The 17,984-nt window shown below is 47.2% G+C and overlaps 1 protein-coding gene across 2 annotated transcripts in view; it reads right to left on the bottom strand.

Annotated features, from left to right (window-relative positions):
- The window catches only part of arsh (arylsulfatase H), a 63,110-nt gene that overhangs the window by 40,377 nt on the left and 4,749 nt on the right, over positions 1–17,984 (bottom strand). Inside the window, exons 2-3 of one of the 2 annotated variants that reach the window (XM_055630900.1) lie at positions 5,587–5,647; positions 4,377–4,526 (exon numbers count right to left, since the gene is read on the bottom strand). In XM_055630900.1, the coding sequence (XP_055486875.1) occupies positions 4,377–4,526; positions 5,587–5,609 (173 nt within the window). In that variant the 5' untranslated portion in view covers positions 5,610–5,647. The remainder of the gene's footprint in view (positions 1–4,376; positions 4,527–5,586; positions 5,648–17,984) is intronic. The other variant, XM_055630901.1, reaches the window with a different exon arrangement.

The following is a 17,984-nucleotide window of genomic DNA, read 5'->3' as shown; positions in this document are numbered from 1 at the left end:
ATGCTTCGATATCTCTTGCCTGATGGCAGGAGATCCAGGTGTATGTGGAGGGGGTGCAGTTTGTCCTTAGCAATTCTCTGAGCTTTTTTCAGACAGCGGCTCTGGAACAGTTCTTGTACCGAGGGTAGGGAGACGCCAATGATCCTCTCTGCTCCCCTCACTACCCTCTGCAGAGCCTTCCTGTCCGAGCAGTTGCAGGTGGAGTACCACGTATTTATGCAGTACGTGAGTACAGACTCCACCGTGCCCCTGTAGAAACTCCTGAGGATGTTGGTGGGGAGTGAGGCCTGTTTTAGTTTCCTCAGGAAGTGCAGTCGCTGATGGACCCGTTTGACGGTCCCAATGGTGTTTCTTAGATGTGACGAGATTAAGTTGTGTCCGATACCTGCGTGATGAGATTAAGTTGTGGTCGATGCATCCTTGTTTACTCCATTGTATAAAAGAATGAGTTTAGGCACTGCTTCGAGAGAGAGACTAACTCAGACGCCTGTACTCTGTGCGATCCTCTCTCATGTATTAAACATTCAGTTGGATCTAAATTTCTGTGACTGTCGTTTGTTGGGAAAAATATTTCTAACACCTCCCTATGTGGAGTTTCCACGCTCTCTCTGATATACGGACAGGGTCGGTTGAGAGGTCATAAGGTCATGTGACAGGGGCAGAATTAGGCCATTCGGCCCATCAAGTCTATTCCGCCATTCAATCATGGCTCATCTATCTCTCCCTCACATCCCCATTCTCCTGCCTTCTCCCCATAACCCCTGACACACGCACTAATCAAGACGAATCTATCTAGCTCTGCCTAAAAATTATCCACTGACCTGACCTCCACAGCACTCTGTGGCAAAGAATTCCACAGATTCACCACCCTCTTTGATGAAATATCTGGAATTCTCTGCAACAGAAGGTAGTTGAGGCCACAGTTCATTGGCTATATTTAAGAGGGAGTTAGATGTGGCCCTTGTGGCTAAAGGGATCAGAGGGTATGGAGAGAAGGCAGGTACGGGATACTGAGTTTGATGATCAGCCATGATCATATTGGATGGCGGTGCAGGCTCGAAGGGCCGAATGGCCTACTCCTGCACCTATTTTCTATGTTTCTATGAAAGGAATGCCTCATCATCATTTCCTTCCTGAAGGAACGACCTTTAATTCTAAGGCTATGACCTCTGGCCCTGGACTCTCCCACAGGTGGAAATGGCCACCAGAGGTACCGAACGATTGGCAGCCCGGCCAATAGTCTATTTGCTTTCTCGTCTTTTATTTTATTTTGTGTGTTTTTTATAAGTTTGTGTAAATGTTTTCTAGTTTGTTTTATGTGGGAGGAGGCGGAGGGGAAGGGTCTGAAGCAGCCAATCCCTTGCCTGGAATCGCTCCAACCACAGCCTATGGAACTACCATCAGAGTTCGCAGTTGGGAGAGGTCGAGTCGGGAACTCCGACAAACACAGAGGCTCGACCAGTCCCGACCCGTGGTCCGATCACCCCGCGCGGGGGAGCTGACATAGAAACATAGAAAATAGGTGCAGGAGTAGGCCATTCGACCCTTCGAGCCTGCACCGTTATTCAATATGATCATGGCTGATCATCCAACTCAGTATCCCGTACCTGCCTTCTCTCCATACCCCCTGATCCCTTTAGCCACAAGGGCCACATCTAACTCCCTCTTAAATATAGCCAATGAACTGTGGCCTCAACTACCCTCTGTGGCAGAGAATTCCAGAGATTCACCACTCTCTGTATGAAAAAAAAAAATTCTCATCTCGGTCCTAAAAGACTTCCCCCTTATCCTTAAACTGTGACCCCTTGTTCTGGACTTCCCCAACATCAGGAACAATCTTCCTGCATCTAGCCTGTCCAACCCCCTTAAGAATTTTGTAAGTTTCTATAAGATCCCCCCTCAATCTTCTAAATTTTAGCGAGTACAAGCCGAGTCTTTCTTCATATGAAAGTCCTGACATCCCAGGAATCCCACTCCCGACATCCCAAGGTCTGGTTAACCTTCTCTGTACTCCCTCTATGGCAAGAATGTCTTTGGCAAGGGAGATGGAGAGGGGGGGGAGGAGGAGAGAGAGGGGGGTGGGGGAGGGGAAGAGAGAGGGGAGGCGGAGAGGGGTGTGGGGAAGGGGGGAGGGAGGCAGGAGATGGGGTAGGGGAGAGAGGGGGAAGAGTGGGGAGGGAGAAGTTTCTATAAGATCCCCCTCAATCTTCTAAATTCTAGCGAGTACAAGCCGAGTCTATCCACATCCCCCAAATGCAGGTTCACCCTGATAGAAACATAGAAATTAGGTGCAGGAGTAGGCCATTCGGCCCTTCGAGCCTGCACCGCCATTCAATATGATCATGGCTGATCATCCAACTCAGTATCCCGTACCTGCCTTCTCTCCATACCCTCTGATCCCCTTAGCCACAAGGGCCACATCTAACTCCCTCTTAAATATAGCCAATGAACTGGCCTCGACTACCCTCTGTGGCAGAGAGTTCCAGAGATTCACCACTCTCTGTGTGAAAAAAGTTCTTCTCAACTCGGTTTTAAAGGATTTCCCCCTTATCCTTAAGCTGTGACCCCTTGTCCTGGACTTCCCCAACATCAGGAGCAATCTTCCTGCATCTAGCCTGTCCAACCCTTTAAGAATTTTGTAAGTTTCTATAAGATCCCCTCTCAATCTCCTAAATTCTAGAGAGTATAAACCAAGTCTATCCTGACGTGGAGGCCCCAAGTGCCACTGGCTACGGGAGTCAGATCATCCCGTCAACGGAGGGCTCGAGGCCCCCAACTGTGGGAGAGCAAAGGGAAGATATTGAACTTTTTTTCACCTTCCATCATAGAGAGGAATGTGGAGGAGTCACTAGGGTGGATGTTTATGTTAAAATGTGTTTTGTGTGTTCTGTTGCTTTTTATTGTGTGATTCACTTGGCAAATGAAATTCCTCGTATGTACAACACGTACTTGGCTCAGTGTATTATTGTGATTGTGATTTTAATTGTGATAGTGATCCTCTCCACATCCACTCAACCCTGGCCTTTCACAATTCGGTATGTTTCAATAGACAATAGGTGCAGGAGTAGGCCATTCGGCCCTTCGAGCCAGCACCGCCATTCAATGTGATCATGGTTGATCATCCCCAATCAGTACCCCGTTCCTGCCTTCCCCCATATCCCCCGACTCCACTATTTTTAAGAGCCCTATCTAGCTCTCTCGTGAAAGTATCCAGAGAACCGGCCTCCACCGCCCTCCGTGAGGCAGAGAATTCCGCAGACTCACCACTCTCTGTGAGAAAAAGTGTTTCCTCGTCTCCGTTCTAAATGGCTTACTCCTTATTCTTAAACTGTGTGGCCCCTGGTTCTGGACTTCCCCCAACATCGGGAACATGTTTCCTGCCTCTAGCATGTCCAAGCCCTTAACAATCTTAGAAGTTTCAATGAGATCACCTCTCATTCATCTAAACTCCAGCGAGTGCAGGCCCAGTGCCTAGTGCAGAAATAGACATGGAACTAGTCTTGGATGCCTGCGTGGTCAGCATGGACAAAAGGGTCTATATCTGTACTGTATAGCTCTGACTCTAATTAGTTTATTAGGATATCAGTTTAAGATGAGAGAAGAAATATTTAATAGGAACCTAAGGGGCAACCTATTCACACAGACTGTGGTGAGAACATGGAATGAGCTGTCAGAGTCTGTAAGATAACAATTTTAATTTAGTTTAGAGATACAGCATGGAAACAGGTCCTTTGGCCCATCGCGGTGTAGGCATAAGCTTAGGGGCGACCACACCTTTGCAGTTGCAGCTCCTAGACTGTGGAACAGCATCCCCCTTCCCATCAGAACTGCCCCCTCCATCGACTAAAACCTTATCTATACTCCCAAGCCTTTCCTGACGTCCACTGAGCGAGGGCTATATGTATGTAGTTTGTTTGTGTATACTATTCTTATAACAAATGTAAAGGACTTTGGCCAACGAGAGTTGTGTTTTAAATGTGCTATATAAATAAATGTGACTTGACTTGTGACTTGACCTAGACCGCATCGACCAGTGATCCCCGCACACATGCACTATCCTACACACTAGGGACAATTTACAATCTTTACCATAGCCAATTAACCTGCAAACCAGTACGTCTTTGGAGTGTGGGAGGAAACTGGAGCACTTGGGGAAAACCCACGCAGGTCACAGGGAGAACGTACAAACTCCGTACAGCCAGCATCCATGGTCAGGATCGAACCTGGGTCTCTGGCACAGCGAGGCAGCAACTCTACCGTTGCACCACCCCCGAATTGTCACAATGTCCTACAATCACAAACCAAGGCTTCCCTGCTCCCTCAGCTCCAGACCATAACCCGACAGACAGGAAAAAAGATTGTCCCCAAGTCATTACCTTATGGTATTGTTTCCATAGCAGCCAATATCCCCAATGCCAAGGTCATCTGCCATGATGAGAACAATGTTGGGTTGATAGTCAGTCTCTGTACATGTTGTACAGATCATTCGCGTAGAACTGTAACACAGAATAATGGCCACATATCTCCTGCACATAGAGGAGAGAAAGTAAGTTTAATACCCAGTGAACGGTAATATATTTCATTACAAATATGTCTTTGGTTTAGTTTAGAGATACAGCGTTGAAACAGGCCCTTCGGCCCACTGAGTCCGCACTGATCAGCGATCCCCGCATACTAACACTATCCTACACACATTAGGAACAATTTGCATCTACACCAAGCCAATTAACCTACAAACCTGCACGTCTTTGGAGCGCGGGAGGATCTCGGAGAAAACCCACGCAGGTCACGGGGAGAACGTACAAACTCCGTACAGGCAAGCATTCATAGTGAGGATCGCACCCGGGTCTCTGGCGCCGTAAAGCAGCAACTCTATCGCTGCGCCACCGTGCCGCCATTTAAGACCACAGGTCATTCTGTGATGATGCAATAACGAGTTATTAAAAATCTTGTCATAAAACAATTGTGTCATTGCGAGATGGTAGGCAGGAGAATGGGGTTGAGAGAGAAAGATAGATCAGCCATGATTGAATGGCAGAGTAGACTTGGTGTTTGAGAAGGAACTGCAGATGCTGGAAAATCGAAGGTAATAATAAATAATAATAATAATTTTATTTATAGAGCACTTTAAAAACAAACATAGCTGCAACAAAGTGCTGTACATCACTAATCATTGACAAAAAAGTTAATACACACCAAAAATAACAATCAAAAGAAATAGTAGGAAAAGACATGTAAAATAAAGAAACATCAAAAACACCACAAACAGAAGCAAAGGCTCAGGCATGGTCAAAAGCCAGGGAGTACAAATGCGTTTTAACACTATGTTTTACAAATACGTTTTAACATCTATCGCTCCATAGATGCTGCTGCACCCGCTGAGTTTCTCCAGCATTTTTGTGTGCCTCCGGCAGAGTAGACTTGATGGGACGAATGACCCAATTCTGATCCCATAACTGATGAACTTTTGAAAGCTACTTAATGCAGCCACAGTTGTAATCACCAGCACAAAACAAATTCCTGTGATACACGGGACTTGAAAATCATTTACCGCATAAAAATCTGATCAAAGTATGTCACACTTACTTAAATAGTGTAGATAAATCCATCTGTCACTCCTGGAGAAACACTGTCTTATTCCAGTTTTCTAAAGTAAAAAGTGATAGTTTAATCAATCTATGTCCACTAAATAAAGATGTATGTACAGACAGGCAGACATAACCAGTCCTGAGTAACTAGCACTAGTTCTATGTCGTACACACTAGGAATAATTTATAGAGACCAATGAACTTACAAATTGGCAAGGCGATGGAATGTGGGAGGAAACGGGAGCACACAGAGTAAATCTATGTAGTCACGGGGAGAACATACATAGAAACATAGAAACATAGAAATTAGGTGCAGGAGTAGGCCATTCGGCCCTTCGAGCCTGCACCGCCATTCAATATGATCATGGCTGATCATCCAACTCAGTATCCCGTACCTGCCTTCTCTCCATACCCTCTGATCCCCTTAGCCACAAGGGCCACATCTAACTCCCTCTTAAATATAGCCAATGAACTGGCCTCAACTACCCTCTGTGGCAGAGAGTTCCAGAGATTCACCACTCTCTGTGTGAAAAAAGTTCTTGTCATCTCGGTTTTAAAGGATTTCCCCCTTATCCTTAAGCTGTGACCCCTTGTCCTGGACTTCCCCAACATCGGGAACAATCTTCCTGCATTTAGCCTGTCCAACCCCTTAAAAATTTTGTAAATTTCTATAAGATCCCCTCTCAATCTCCTAGATTCTAGAGAGTATTTACAAACTCCGTACAGACAACACCCGTAGTCAGGATCGAACCCAGGTCACTGGCGCTGTAAGGCAGCAACTCTACCGCTGCGCCACAAAACAGTTAGATTCACAGATAATTAAGAAAAGGGGAGAAGGGGAGGTGGAAGGGGAAGGTGGAGACACAAGCTTAATTATGCTAGCGGTGTTGCCGAGGCAACAGGAAGTATAGATTGAATTGAATTTCCTTTAATGTAATTCAAACAAGTTTGAACTTGTTTGAATTACATTGACCGCATGGCACGCAAGTTTAAATTTCGAGCCAAGCAGTCATGACAGAAAAAAACAAAACACACAATGAACACAATACGAATCAATGGAAGGGAAATGGTCCAGGACTCGTCCACAAATCTCTGCAATTTCTTGAATGGAACCTTTCCCAAGCTGTGCTATGTGGCATGCCTTTAAAATGCTTTCTACATGTGGATGAATTGAATTGAATTGAATTCCTTTATTGTCATTCAGACCTGTCGGTCTGACATGTATAGATGTGTGTGGATGAGAGTGTGTTTAGTTTAGTTTATTGTCACGTGTATCGAGGTGCAGTGAAAAGCTTTTGCTGTCAGCTATCCAGTCAGCATACAGACAATACATGATTACAATCGAGCCGTTTAAAGTGTACAGGTGCACGATAGGGGGATAACAATTAGCGCAAGGTAAAGCCAGCAAAGTCAGAACAGCTTCTTTCCGGCGGCTGTCACTCTACTCAACAACGTACCTCGGTGACTGCCAATCACCACCCCCCCCCCCCCCCCCCCCGGACACTTATTATTATTTATTCAAATCGTTTGCTATGTCGCTCTTCCAGGGAGATGCTAAATGCATTTTGTTGTCTCTGTACTGTACACTGACAATGACAAGTAAATTGAATCTGAATCTGAATCAAGGATAGTCTGGGGGTCGCCAATGAAGTGGAAATACTTCTCCTGCCTGAACAAGACATCCAAAGTTGAACAAGACATCCCAATTAAAGGGCACAAAATCAAACATTTAGTCGTACAAATTCACCATGTTGTTGATTAATTAAATCATCTGACTAGCATTCTGCCAACTCTTTAGAGAACACTGTTCCCTCATCTGTGTGAAGACCCAATGGTTCTCCGTGACTCAAAGAAACTAGCCTTGGTGATTTAGCTTGCAGAGCTGCTGCCTCACAGCGCCATTGAACTGGGTTCAATCCTGACATCGAGTGTTTTAGCCTTTAGAGATACAGCGTGGAAACGGGGTCTTAGACCCACCGAGTCCACGCCGACCAGCGATCACCCTGTACACTGACGGAGCTTGTACGTTCTTCCCATGAACAATGCGCAGGAGTGCCCAGGAGCGGAAAAGACTACAAAAAGTAGTAAACACTGCCCAGTCCATCATCAGCTCTGACCTTCCTTCCATCGAGGGGATCTATCGCAGTCGCTGCCTCAAAAAGGCTGGCAGCATCATCAAGGACCCACACCATCCTGGCCACACACTCATCTCCCCGCTACCTTCAGGTAGAAGGTACAGGAGCCTGAAAACTGCAACGTCCAGGTTCAGGAATAGCTACTTCCCCACAGCCATCAGGCTATTAAACCTGGCTCAGACAAAACTCTGAACATTAATAGCCATTTATCTGTTTTAGTTATTGATGTGTGTATATATTTATACAATGGTATATGGACACACTGATCTGTTCTGTATTCATGCCTTCTATATTCTGTTGTGCTGAAGCAAAGCAAGAATTTCATTGTCCTATCAGGGACACATGACAATAAACTCTCTTGAATCATACTTTATTAGCCAAGTATGTTTTGCAACATACGAGGAATTTCATTTGCCAAGTCGATCGTTCAAATAAAAAGCAACGGAACACACAAAATACATTTTAACATAAACATCCACCACAGTGACTCCTCCACATTCCTCACTTCTTCCCTTCTTTGTTCTCCCGCGGTTGGGGGCCTCGAGCCTTCCGTTATCAGGGCGATCTTGACTCCCGTAGCCGGCGGCGTTTGGCCCTCCACGTTGGGGCGTTCAGCTCCTGCATCGGGGGGGGGTGGGGAATCTCAGTGCCGACCAAGGTTGGGGGATTTCGAACCTTCTGTGTCGTTGGAGCTCCCGTTGTCTACGGCCTCTCCCAAGGCTGCGAGCTCTCGATGGTAAAGCCCGCGGCCGGAGCCATCCCAGGCAAAGGATCAGCTCCGATGATAAGTCCACCGAGCGAGGCCTCCAGCTCCACGATGTTAGGCCGCAGAGCGGCCGGAGATACGACCCGGAAAACAATCGCATCTCCGGCATTTGGCCTCCAAATCTGAGGAAGGACATTATTGCCATAGAGGGAGTGCAGAGAAGGTTCACCAGACTGATTCCTGGGATGTCAGGACTGTCTTATGAAGAAAGACTGGATAGACTTGGTTTATACTCTCTAGAATTTAGGAGATTGAGAGGGGATCTTATAGAAACTTACAAAATTCTTAAGGGGTTGGACAGGCTAGATGCAGGAAGATTGTTCCCGATGTTGGGGAAGTCCAGGACAAGGGGTCACAGCTTAAGGATAAGGGGGAAATCCTTTAAAACCGAGATGAGAAGAACTTTTTTCACACAGAGAGTGGTGAATCTCTGGAACTCTCTGCCACAGAGGGTAGTGAGGCCAGTTGAGGCCAGTTCATTGGCTATACGAGTTTTAAGAGGGAGTTAGATGTGGCCCTTGTGGCTAAAGGGATCAGAGGGTATGGAGAGAAGGCAGGTACAGGATACTGAGTTGGATGATCAGCCATGATCATATTGAATGGCGGTGCAGGCTCGAAGGGCCGAATGGCCTACTCCTGCACCTAATTTCTATGTTTCTATGTTTCTAAGAGATTGAAATAAGTTTCCCCCCACCCCCAAATAAAACTAATCAGAGAACATTCACACAAACTTTTAAAACACACTCAAAATAAAAAAATATGAAAAACAGACAGACTGTTGGCGAGGGGCTGCCAATCAAACGCGTGGCTTTTCACCGGGTTTCCTCCCACACTCCAAAGACGTAAAGGTTTATAGGTTATGTTTAAGAAGGAACTGCAGATGCTGGAGAAACTCAGCAGGTGAGGCTCTCAGCTCCATAGATGCTGCCTCACCCGCTGAGTTTCTCCAGCATTTTTGTCTACCGAAGGATTATTGGTTAATTGGCTATGAATCTCAGCCTAAATTCCCTCTCTTATCCTTAAGTGGCCCTCCCCTCTCTCATGTTCCCATCATTTTTTAATGCGTTAATAACATCTTTTTAATCCCTACTTGTTAAACACGTTTCATGGCCCTCCTAATTGCCCGCTCAAGTTCTTGGGTGCTTTAGTTTAGTTCAGAGATGCAGCCTGGAACCAGGCCCTTTGGCACACCGAGCCCGCGCCGACCAGCGATCCCCGCACATTAACACTACCCTACACCTACTTGGAACAATTTTACATTTCAGATTCAGATTCAATTTAATTGTCATTGTCAGTGTACAGTACAGAACACTGTACTTTTACACCTACAAACACGTACGGAAATTTGGAGTGTGGGAAGAAACCAAAGATCACGGAGAAAAACCACGCAGGTTACGGGGAGAAAGTACAAACTCCGTACAGACAGCACCCGTAGTAAGAATCGAACCCGGGTCTCCGGCACAGCAAGGTGGTAGTTATACTGCTATGCTACTGTGCCGCCCTTTCCGTAAAATCGTAAAAGGCCCTGTCTGGTTTCATCTTACTAAATCTTACATATGTTTTCATTTTGACCAAATTTCCATTCTCTCCGGCGTTCCAGGATTCTTTCCCTCACCTCCATAGTTTCCGTCCACCTTACTGCAACTTGCTGCTCAAGAACACTGAACAGTTATCCAGTAACAGCTGCTTCCAATTTTCTTTCCCTCGATCCTGACTAATAACATTGTAATTTAACCTTCCTCAATCTACCACTTTTCCCCCCCAAGATCCAGACTTATTGGGTGCGGCATGGTGGCATAGCAGTAGAGTTGCTGCCTCACAGCGCCAGAGACCCAGGTTCGATCCTGACCACGGCTGTTGTCTACACGGAGTTGGCACCTTCTCCCCGTGAGTTTTTGCCGGAGGCTCCACTTTCCTCCCACACTCCAGAGGACAAATTTGTTGGTTAATTTGCTTATGTGAATAATATATTGTCCCTAGTGTGTGCAGGGTAGTGTTAGTGTATGAGGTGATCGCAGGTTGGCGTAGAGTGTAAAGGGCCTGTCCCACTTGCATGCGATTGCGTGCGTCTAGCGCGACCAAACGCGGTCGCTTGAGGCGTACGGGCCAAGCGGGGCCGGTCCCACTTCGAAGAGCGGAGGCGTATGGAGTTGTGCGGGGCTGGTTCTGACATCGCACGGGCTCCGAAAATCCCACACTGTCTGAAAATCCCGCGTGACAACGGCCCGTCGGCCCGCAGCCGCATTAAGGCGGTACGCAGCGTCTTGACATTGTACGCAGCGTCTTGACACCATACGCTTAGCGTTGCATGATGATGTCACCACCCGACGCCCAAATTCGCTCCTGCTCAGCTGATTGGTGAGTATGACGTAAATTACGTCACGCGCGAACTTAGCGCGAACTCCGCTTCCGTCTAGTCGCGCCAAACGCATGCAGTCGCATGCAAGAGGGACAGGCCCTTAAGGTAGTGTTAATTTCATTAAAGTCATCCTTATTCATGACCACCTTAAACCTTGAGGAAATTTGGTAGAAGATTCAATACCAAAGTCCAGATTTTGTGCAGAGCTTTGCTACATATTCTAATTATAAGCAGAGAGAGCTAATCATTAGAGAAACACAACTATTACATATTTACTGTATTGAACTTGCACTTGGAGTCATAGTGTCATAGAACGATACAGCATGGAAACATGCCCTACAATCCTACTTATCTGTGCTGACCAAGATAGCATTCTGGGTTAGTCTCATTTACCTACATTTAGCCCAGATCCCACTAAACCAAACCAATGATACAACGGTGATTGGCCTCATCAGCAACAACGATGAGTCGGCCTATAGGGAGGAGGTCCAGCTCCTAGCAGCATGGTGCGCTGACAACAACCTGGCCCTCAACTCCAAGAAGACCAAGGAGCTCATTGTAGACTTCAGGAAGTCCAGAGGCGGCATGCACACCCCCATCCACATTAACGGGACGGAGGTGGAACGCGTTTCCAGCTTCAGGTTCCTGGGGGTCAACATCTCCGATGACCTCTCTTGGACCCACAATACCTCAACTCTGCTCAAGAAGGCTCATCAGCGTCTCTTCTTCCTGAGGAGACTGAAGAAGGTCCATCTGTCTCCTCAGATCCTGGTGAACTTCTACCGCTGCACCATCGAGAGCATCCTTACCAACTGTATCACAGTATGGTATGGCAACTGCTCTGTCTCTGACCGGAAAGCACTGCAGAGGGTGGTGGAAACTGCCCAACGCATCACCGGTTCCTCGCTCCCCTCCATTGAGTCTGTCCAAAGCAAGCGTTGTCTGCGGAGGGCGCTCAGCATCGCCAAGGACTGATCTCACCCCAACCATGGACTGTTTACCCTCCTACCATCCGGGAGGCGCTACAGGTCTCTCCGTTGCCAGAACAGCTTCTTCCCTGCGGCTGTTACATTACTCAACACTGTACCTCAGTGACTGCCAATCACCACCACCCCCCCGACACTACTTCCACCAGGAAACAAAATACTATGACTGTATGCACGTATATATATTTATTGCTCATATTCTATGTCGCTCTTCCAGGGAGATGCTAACTGCATTTCGTTGTCTCTGTACTGTACACTGACAATGACAATAAAGTCTGAATCTGACATCTATTTATCTACCCAAATGTCTGTTGAAAGCCATAATAGTATCTGCTTCTACAGGTCATTCCAGATACGGACAACCCTCTGTGTGAAAAGTTGCCCTGAGGTCACTTAAACATCCCACCCTCACCGTATTCTCACTAGTGTTAGAATTTTATTTTACACTCTGCTTCCAACAGTGTAAGATACAAGGAACTGCAGGTCCTGGTTTACAAAAGAAGACACAAAGTGCTGGAGTAACTCAGCAGGTCAGGCAGCATCTCTGGAGAACATGGATAGGTGGCAATAGACAATAGGTGCAGGAGTAGGCCATTCGGCCCTTCCAGCCAGCACCGCCATTCAATGTGATCATGGCTGATCATCCCCAATCAGTACCCCGTTCCTGCCTTCTCCCCATATCCCTTGACTCCGCTATCTTTAAGAGCCCTATCTAGCTCTCTCTTGAAAGTATCCGGAGAACCGGCCTCCACCGCCCTCCGAGGCAGAGAATTCCACAGATTCACAACTCTCTGTGGGGTGGGAGATTGCAACCTTCACGTGGTCCACCCTGTTTCGACGAATGCAATCAACCTAGCGTGCACAATCAAATAAGATCAAATAGAACAAGTTGTCCTACAACTTTAGGCTGAGCTCGCCACACGCAGGAAGAGGAAGATAACTTTGTGTGAAAAAATGTTTCATCATCTCCGTTCTAAATGGCTTACCCCTTATTCTTAAACTGTAGCCCCTGGTTCTGGGCTCCCCCAACATCGGGAACATGATTCCTGCCTCTAGCGTGTCCAAGCCCTTAATAATCTTAAATGTTTCAATGAGATGCCCTCTCATCCTTCTAAACTCCAGAGTATACAACCCCAGCCGCTCCATTCTATCAGCATATGACATAGTCACGCCATCCCGGGAATTAACCTAGTGAACCTACGCTGCACTCCATCAATAGCAAGAATAATTTCAGGCCGGGAGCCTTCTTCAGACTGATCATAGATGAAAGGGGTGGGGGCGGGGCTGGTAATAGTTCGGCAAGTAATAGTTTGAGTCTGAGGAAGGGTTTCGGACCGAAACGTTGCCCATTTCCTTCGCTCCATAGATGCTGCTGCACCCGTTTCTCCAGCACTTTTGTCTACCTTCGATTTTCCAGCATCTGCATTTCCTTCTTAAACAGTTTGATACAGGTGAGGTGGAGGTGGGAAAGGGGTTGATAGGTAGATGGCGGATAAAGGCCAGAGATGAAGAGAATGATACAAAAATGAAATGAAGATAGACGCAAAATGCTGGAGTAACTCAGCCGGACGGACAGCATCTCTGGAGAAGGAATGGGTGACGTTTCGGGTCGAGACCTTTCTTCGGACCGACAGTCAGAAGTATGGGAGACACAGAGATAAGGAAGGCTGAGGTGTGAAAGCGGCGAGAGAGGAGAGAAGCTGCAAAACTCTCATCAGAGAGAGGAGGAGAACTTCAAAGTAGGCTTACCTCCACTGCGAAATCTTCTCAAGGTGCACCTACTTTGAAGAAATTCTCCTCCTCCCTCCGATGAGAATTGCAACACCCTCTCTCGCCACTTTCACACCTTACCCTTCCTTATCTCTGCGATTCACTCTCCCCTGACTCTCGGTCCGAAGAACGGTCTCGACCCGAAACGTCATCCATTCCATATAACCATATAACCATATAACAATTACAGCACGGAAACAGGCCATCTCGGCCCTACAAGTCCGTGCCGAACAATTTTTTTTTTCCCCTTAGTCCCACCTGCCTGCACTCATACCATAACCCTCCATTCCCTTCTCATCCATATGCCTATCCAATTTATTTTTAAATGATACCAATGAACCTGCCTCCACCACTTCCACCCCTTTCATCCATTCCTTCTCTCCAGAGATGCTGCCTGTCCCGCTGAGTTACTCCAGCATTCTGCGTCTATCTTCGGTGTAAACCAGCATCTGCAGTTCCTTCCTGCACATGGTATGTTTGGACAGCATGCCAAACAAGGCTTTTCCCTGTACCTCAGTACACGGGGTAATAATAAACAAAAACCTCGTTTAGGTGGCACGGTGGCACAGTGGCTGCCCGCACAGCGCCAGAGACCCGGGCTCGATCCCGACTACAGGTGCTGTCTGTACGGAGTTTGTATGTTCACCCTGTGACCCCGTGGGTTTTCTCCAGGAGTCCCGGTTTCCCCCCTACACTCCAAAGGCGTACAGGATTGTAGGTTAATTGGCTTTGGTAAAATAGTAAATTGTCCCCAGTGTGTGTAGGATAGTGTTAACGTGCGGTGATCGATGGTCGGAGCAAACTAGGTAGGCCAAAGGGCCTGTTTCCGTGCTGTACCTCCAAACTAAACGAGTTATTCGTCAGTTTAGTTTATTGTCACGTGTACCGAGGTACAGTGAAAAGCTTTTGTTGCGTGCTAACCAGTCAGAGGAAAGACAATACACGATTACAATCAAGTCTTGCAGGTGCTATTCAAGTGCAAGTTACTGGTTGCAGCGTTTTATCCTGCTCAAGCGAGGAAGGTTCCAAGAGCATATTTTTTAATTTTCTATTGGTTTCACCAACACAGGAAAATGTATGCAAATGTTCCCGCATGCCTGCAATACTTCCCAACAACATTCCCTGAATTGAACCTGCCTCCACCGCCTCAGAGAGCAGAGGAGGCCGGTTCTCTGGATGCTTTCAAGAGAGAGCTAGATAGAGCTCTTGAAAATACCGGAGTCAGGGGATATGGGGAGAAGGCAGGAACGGGGTACTGATTGGGGATGATCAGCCATGAACACATTCAATGGCGATGCTGGCTCGAAGGGCCAAATGGCCTACTCCTGCACCTATTGTCTATTTTCCACCCTATTATACCTATGCTGATTTGTTGAAAGCAATACACAATTGCCAACTCATTTGTTTTCTGACTGCAATGTTTGCTTTGACCCATTCAAGACCTTCCCATATCTCTCGTTTCCCTTTACCCTGAATCTCAGTCTGAAGAAGGGTCTCGATCCAAAAACGTCGCCTGCTCCTTCTCTCCAGAGACGCTGCCTGACACGCTGAGTTACTCCAGCATTTGGTGCCTATCTTCAGTGTAACCATCATCTGCAGTTCCATCAAGCTTTCTGGCTTAGTTTGGAATGTTAGTTTAGTTTATAGATACAGATTCAGATTCAATTTTAATTGTCATTGTCAGTGTACAGTACAGAGACAACGAAATGCATTTAGCATCTCCCTTGAAGAGCGACATAGCAAACGATTTGAATAAAAAATAAATAATAAGTGTCCGGGGGGGAGGGGGGGGTGGTGATTGGCAGTCACCGAGGTACGCTGTTGAGTAGAGTGACAGCCGCTGGAAAGAAGCTGTTCCTCGACCTGCTGGTTCGGCAACGGAGAGACCTGTAGCGCCTCCCGGATGGTAGGAGGGTAAACAGTCCATGGTTGGGGTGAGAGCAGTCCTTGGCGATGCTGAGCGCCCTCCGCAGACAGCGCTTGCTTTGGACAGACTCAATGGAGGGGAGCGTGGGAACCTGTGATGCGTTGGGCAATTTTCACCACCCTCTGCAGTGCCTTCCGGTCGGAGACAGAGCAGTTGCCATACCATACTGTGATACAGTTGGTAAGGATGCTCTCGATGGTGCAGCGGTAGAAGTTCACCAGGATCTGAGGAGACAGATGGACCTTCTTCAGTCTCCTCAGGAAGAAGAGACGCTGATGAGCCTTCTTGATCAGAGTAGAGGTATTGTGGGTCCAAGAGAGGTCATCGGAGATGTTGACTCCCAGGAACCTGAAGCTAGAAACACGTTCCACCTCCGTCCCGTTAATGTGGATGGGGGTGTGCGTGCCACCTCTGGACAGCACGGAAACAGGCCCTTCAGCTCACCCAGTACGCGATGGGAACTACCCTCCCCCCCCCCACCCCACCGCAGGACCTAGACACCAGGAGGTGCAAGTCCAGAGCCAACAAGATCATGAAGGACCCCTACCACCCCAGCAACAGACTGTTCCAGCTGCTACGGTCAGGCAAATGCCTCCGCTGTCCGCTGCGAAAACAGAGAGGATGAGACAGAGTTTCAGAGGCCGTCAGGACTGTAAACTCTGATCTCACCAGGGCGTAATCACTTTTTGTGTCTTTTTATTTAATGTAAATACTGGTTCTGTTCTGTTGGTATCATAGCAAAAGGATTTGAGTAGAGGAGCAGGGAGGTTCTACTGCAGTTGTACAGGGTCTTGGTGAGACCACACCTGGAGTATTGCGTACAGTTTTGGTCTCCTAATCTGAGGAATGACATTCTTGCCATAGAGGGAGTACAGAGAAGGTTCACCAGACTGATTCCTGGGATGTCAGGACTTTCATATGAAGAAAAACTAGATAGACTCGGCTTGTACTCACTAAAATTTAGATTGAGGGGGGATCTTATAGAAACTTACAAACTTCTTAACGTGTTGGACAGGCCAGATGCAGGAAGATTGTTCCCGATGTTGGGGATAGTCCAGAACAAGAGGTCACAGTTTAAGGATAAGGGGGAAATCCTTTAGGACAGAGATGAGGAAAAAAAATTTCACACAGTGGTGAATCTGTGGAACTCTCTGCCACAGAAGGTAGTTGAGGCCAGTTCATTGGCTATATTTAAGAGGGAGTTAGATGTGGCCCTTGTGACTAAACGGATTGGGGGTATGGAGAGAAGGCAGGTACAGGATACCGAGTTGGATGATCAGCTATGATCATATTGAATGGCGGTGCTGGCTCGAAGGGCCGAATGGCCTACTGCTGCACCTATTTTCTATGTTCTGCACAATCCCGCAGGCATTGCCACTTTCATTTCACTGTACATCTTGTATGTGTATGTGACAAATAAAGTTGACTTGACACTAAACGCTGATCACACACACACGCACACACACGAGGGACAATTTTGTGTTATACATTTATACCAAGCCAATTAACCTACAAACCGTCTTTGGAGTGTGGGAAGAAACCGAAGATCTCGGGGAAAACCCACGCAGGTCATGGAGAAACCATACAGACAAGCACCCGTAGTCAGGATGGAAGCCGGGTCTCTGGCGCTGTAAGGCAGCAACTTTACTGCTGCTCCTCCCGGAATGACTAGCTTGTCAGGGCACAGTCCACTTTCAATAGAGCTCCACTTGGGAAGCAGAGCGGTACCACTGGCAAAGGTGCTGTCTCACAGCTCCAGTCTGGGGCTGTCCGTGCGGAGTTTGCACGTTCTCACTGTGAGGTTCCAATTTCCATCCACATTTTATGGATGTGCTTGTTTTTTTTGTTTTATTACAACAAAATTGATTCAATTATTAAAAATAATATTTACACTACAATAAAACAAGCCAGAACCCACCACCATAATACAATACAAACATGTATCCATAATACACTGCTATACAACTATGATACAATCCTTATTGAGGATACATTCAACACCCTGCGGAGCCCAGCGGTCCCGGAACTCCCTCAGGGTGCCCGTAGACAGGGCGTATTCCCTTTCTAATCCCACCCGGGCACGGACGTAACCCCGGAAAAGGGACAGGCAGCTGGCCCGGGTAGAGCCCTCCACCGTCTGGCGCCTTGACTCGCGGATGGCCAGCTTGGCCATGGATGTGCTTGTTGGTAGCTTACGTGAGCACTGATAATCTCCAGTGTGAGTTTGAGTAGAGTCTGGGAACAGCTTCTTCCCTGCGGTTGTTACACTACTCGACATTGTACCTCGGTGACTGCCAATCACTGTCTGTGCTGTCTGTGTATCTAAAACTAAAGAAGGAGAGTCAAAGGTGATGTAGGATCAGTGTTGCATTGGTATAGGTGAGTGTCTGATAGCCAGCATGGACTCAGCATGTCCAATGTTTGCGCGGCTTGGCTCTATGACTTTCATAGAA

This window comes from Leucoraja erinacea, unplaced genomic scaffold (assembly GCF_028641065.1).
Source record: "Leucoraja erinacea ecotype New England unplaced genomic scaffold, Leri_hhj_1 Leri_56S, whole genome shotgun sequence".
Taxonomy (NCBI): Eukaryota; Metazoa; Chordata; class Chondrichthyes; order Rajiformes; family Rajidae; genus Leucoraja; species Leucoraja erinaceus.
Note: the sequence above shows the minus strand (reverse complement) of the source record. Positions and strands in the feature narration are given on the sequence as shown.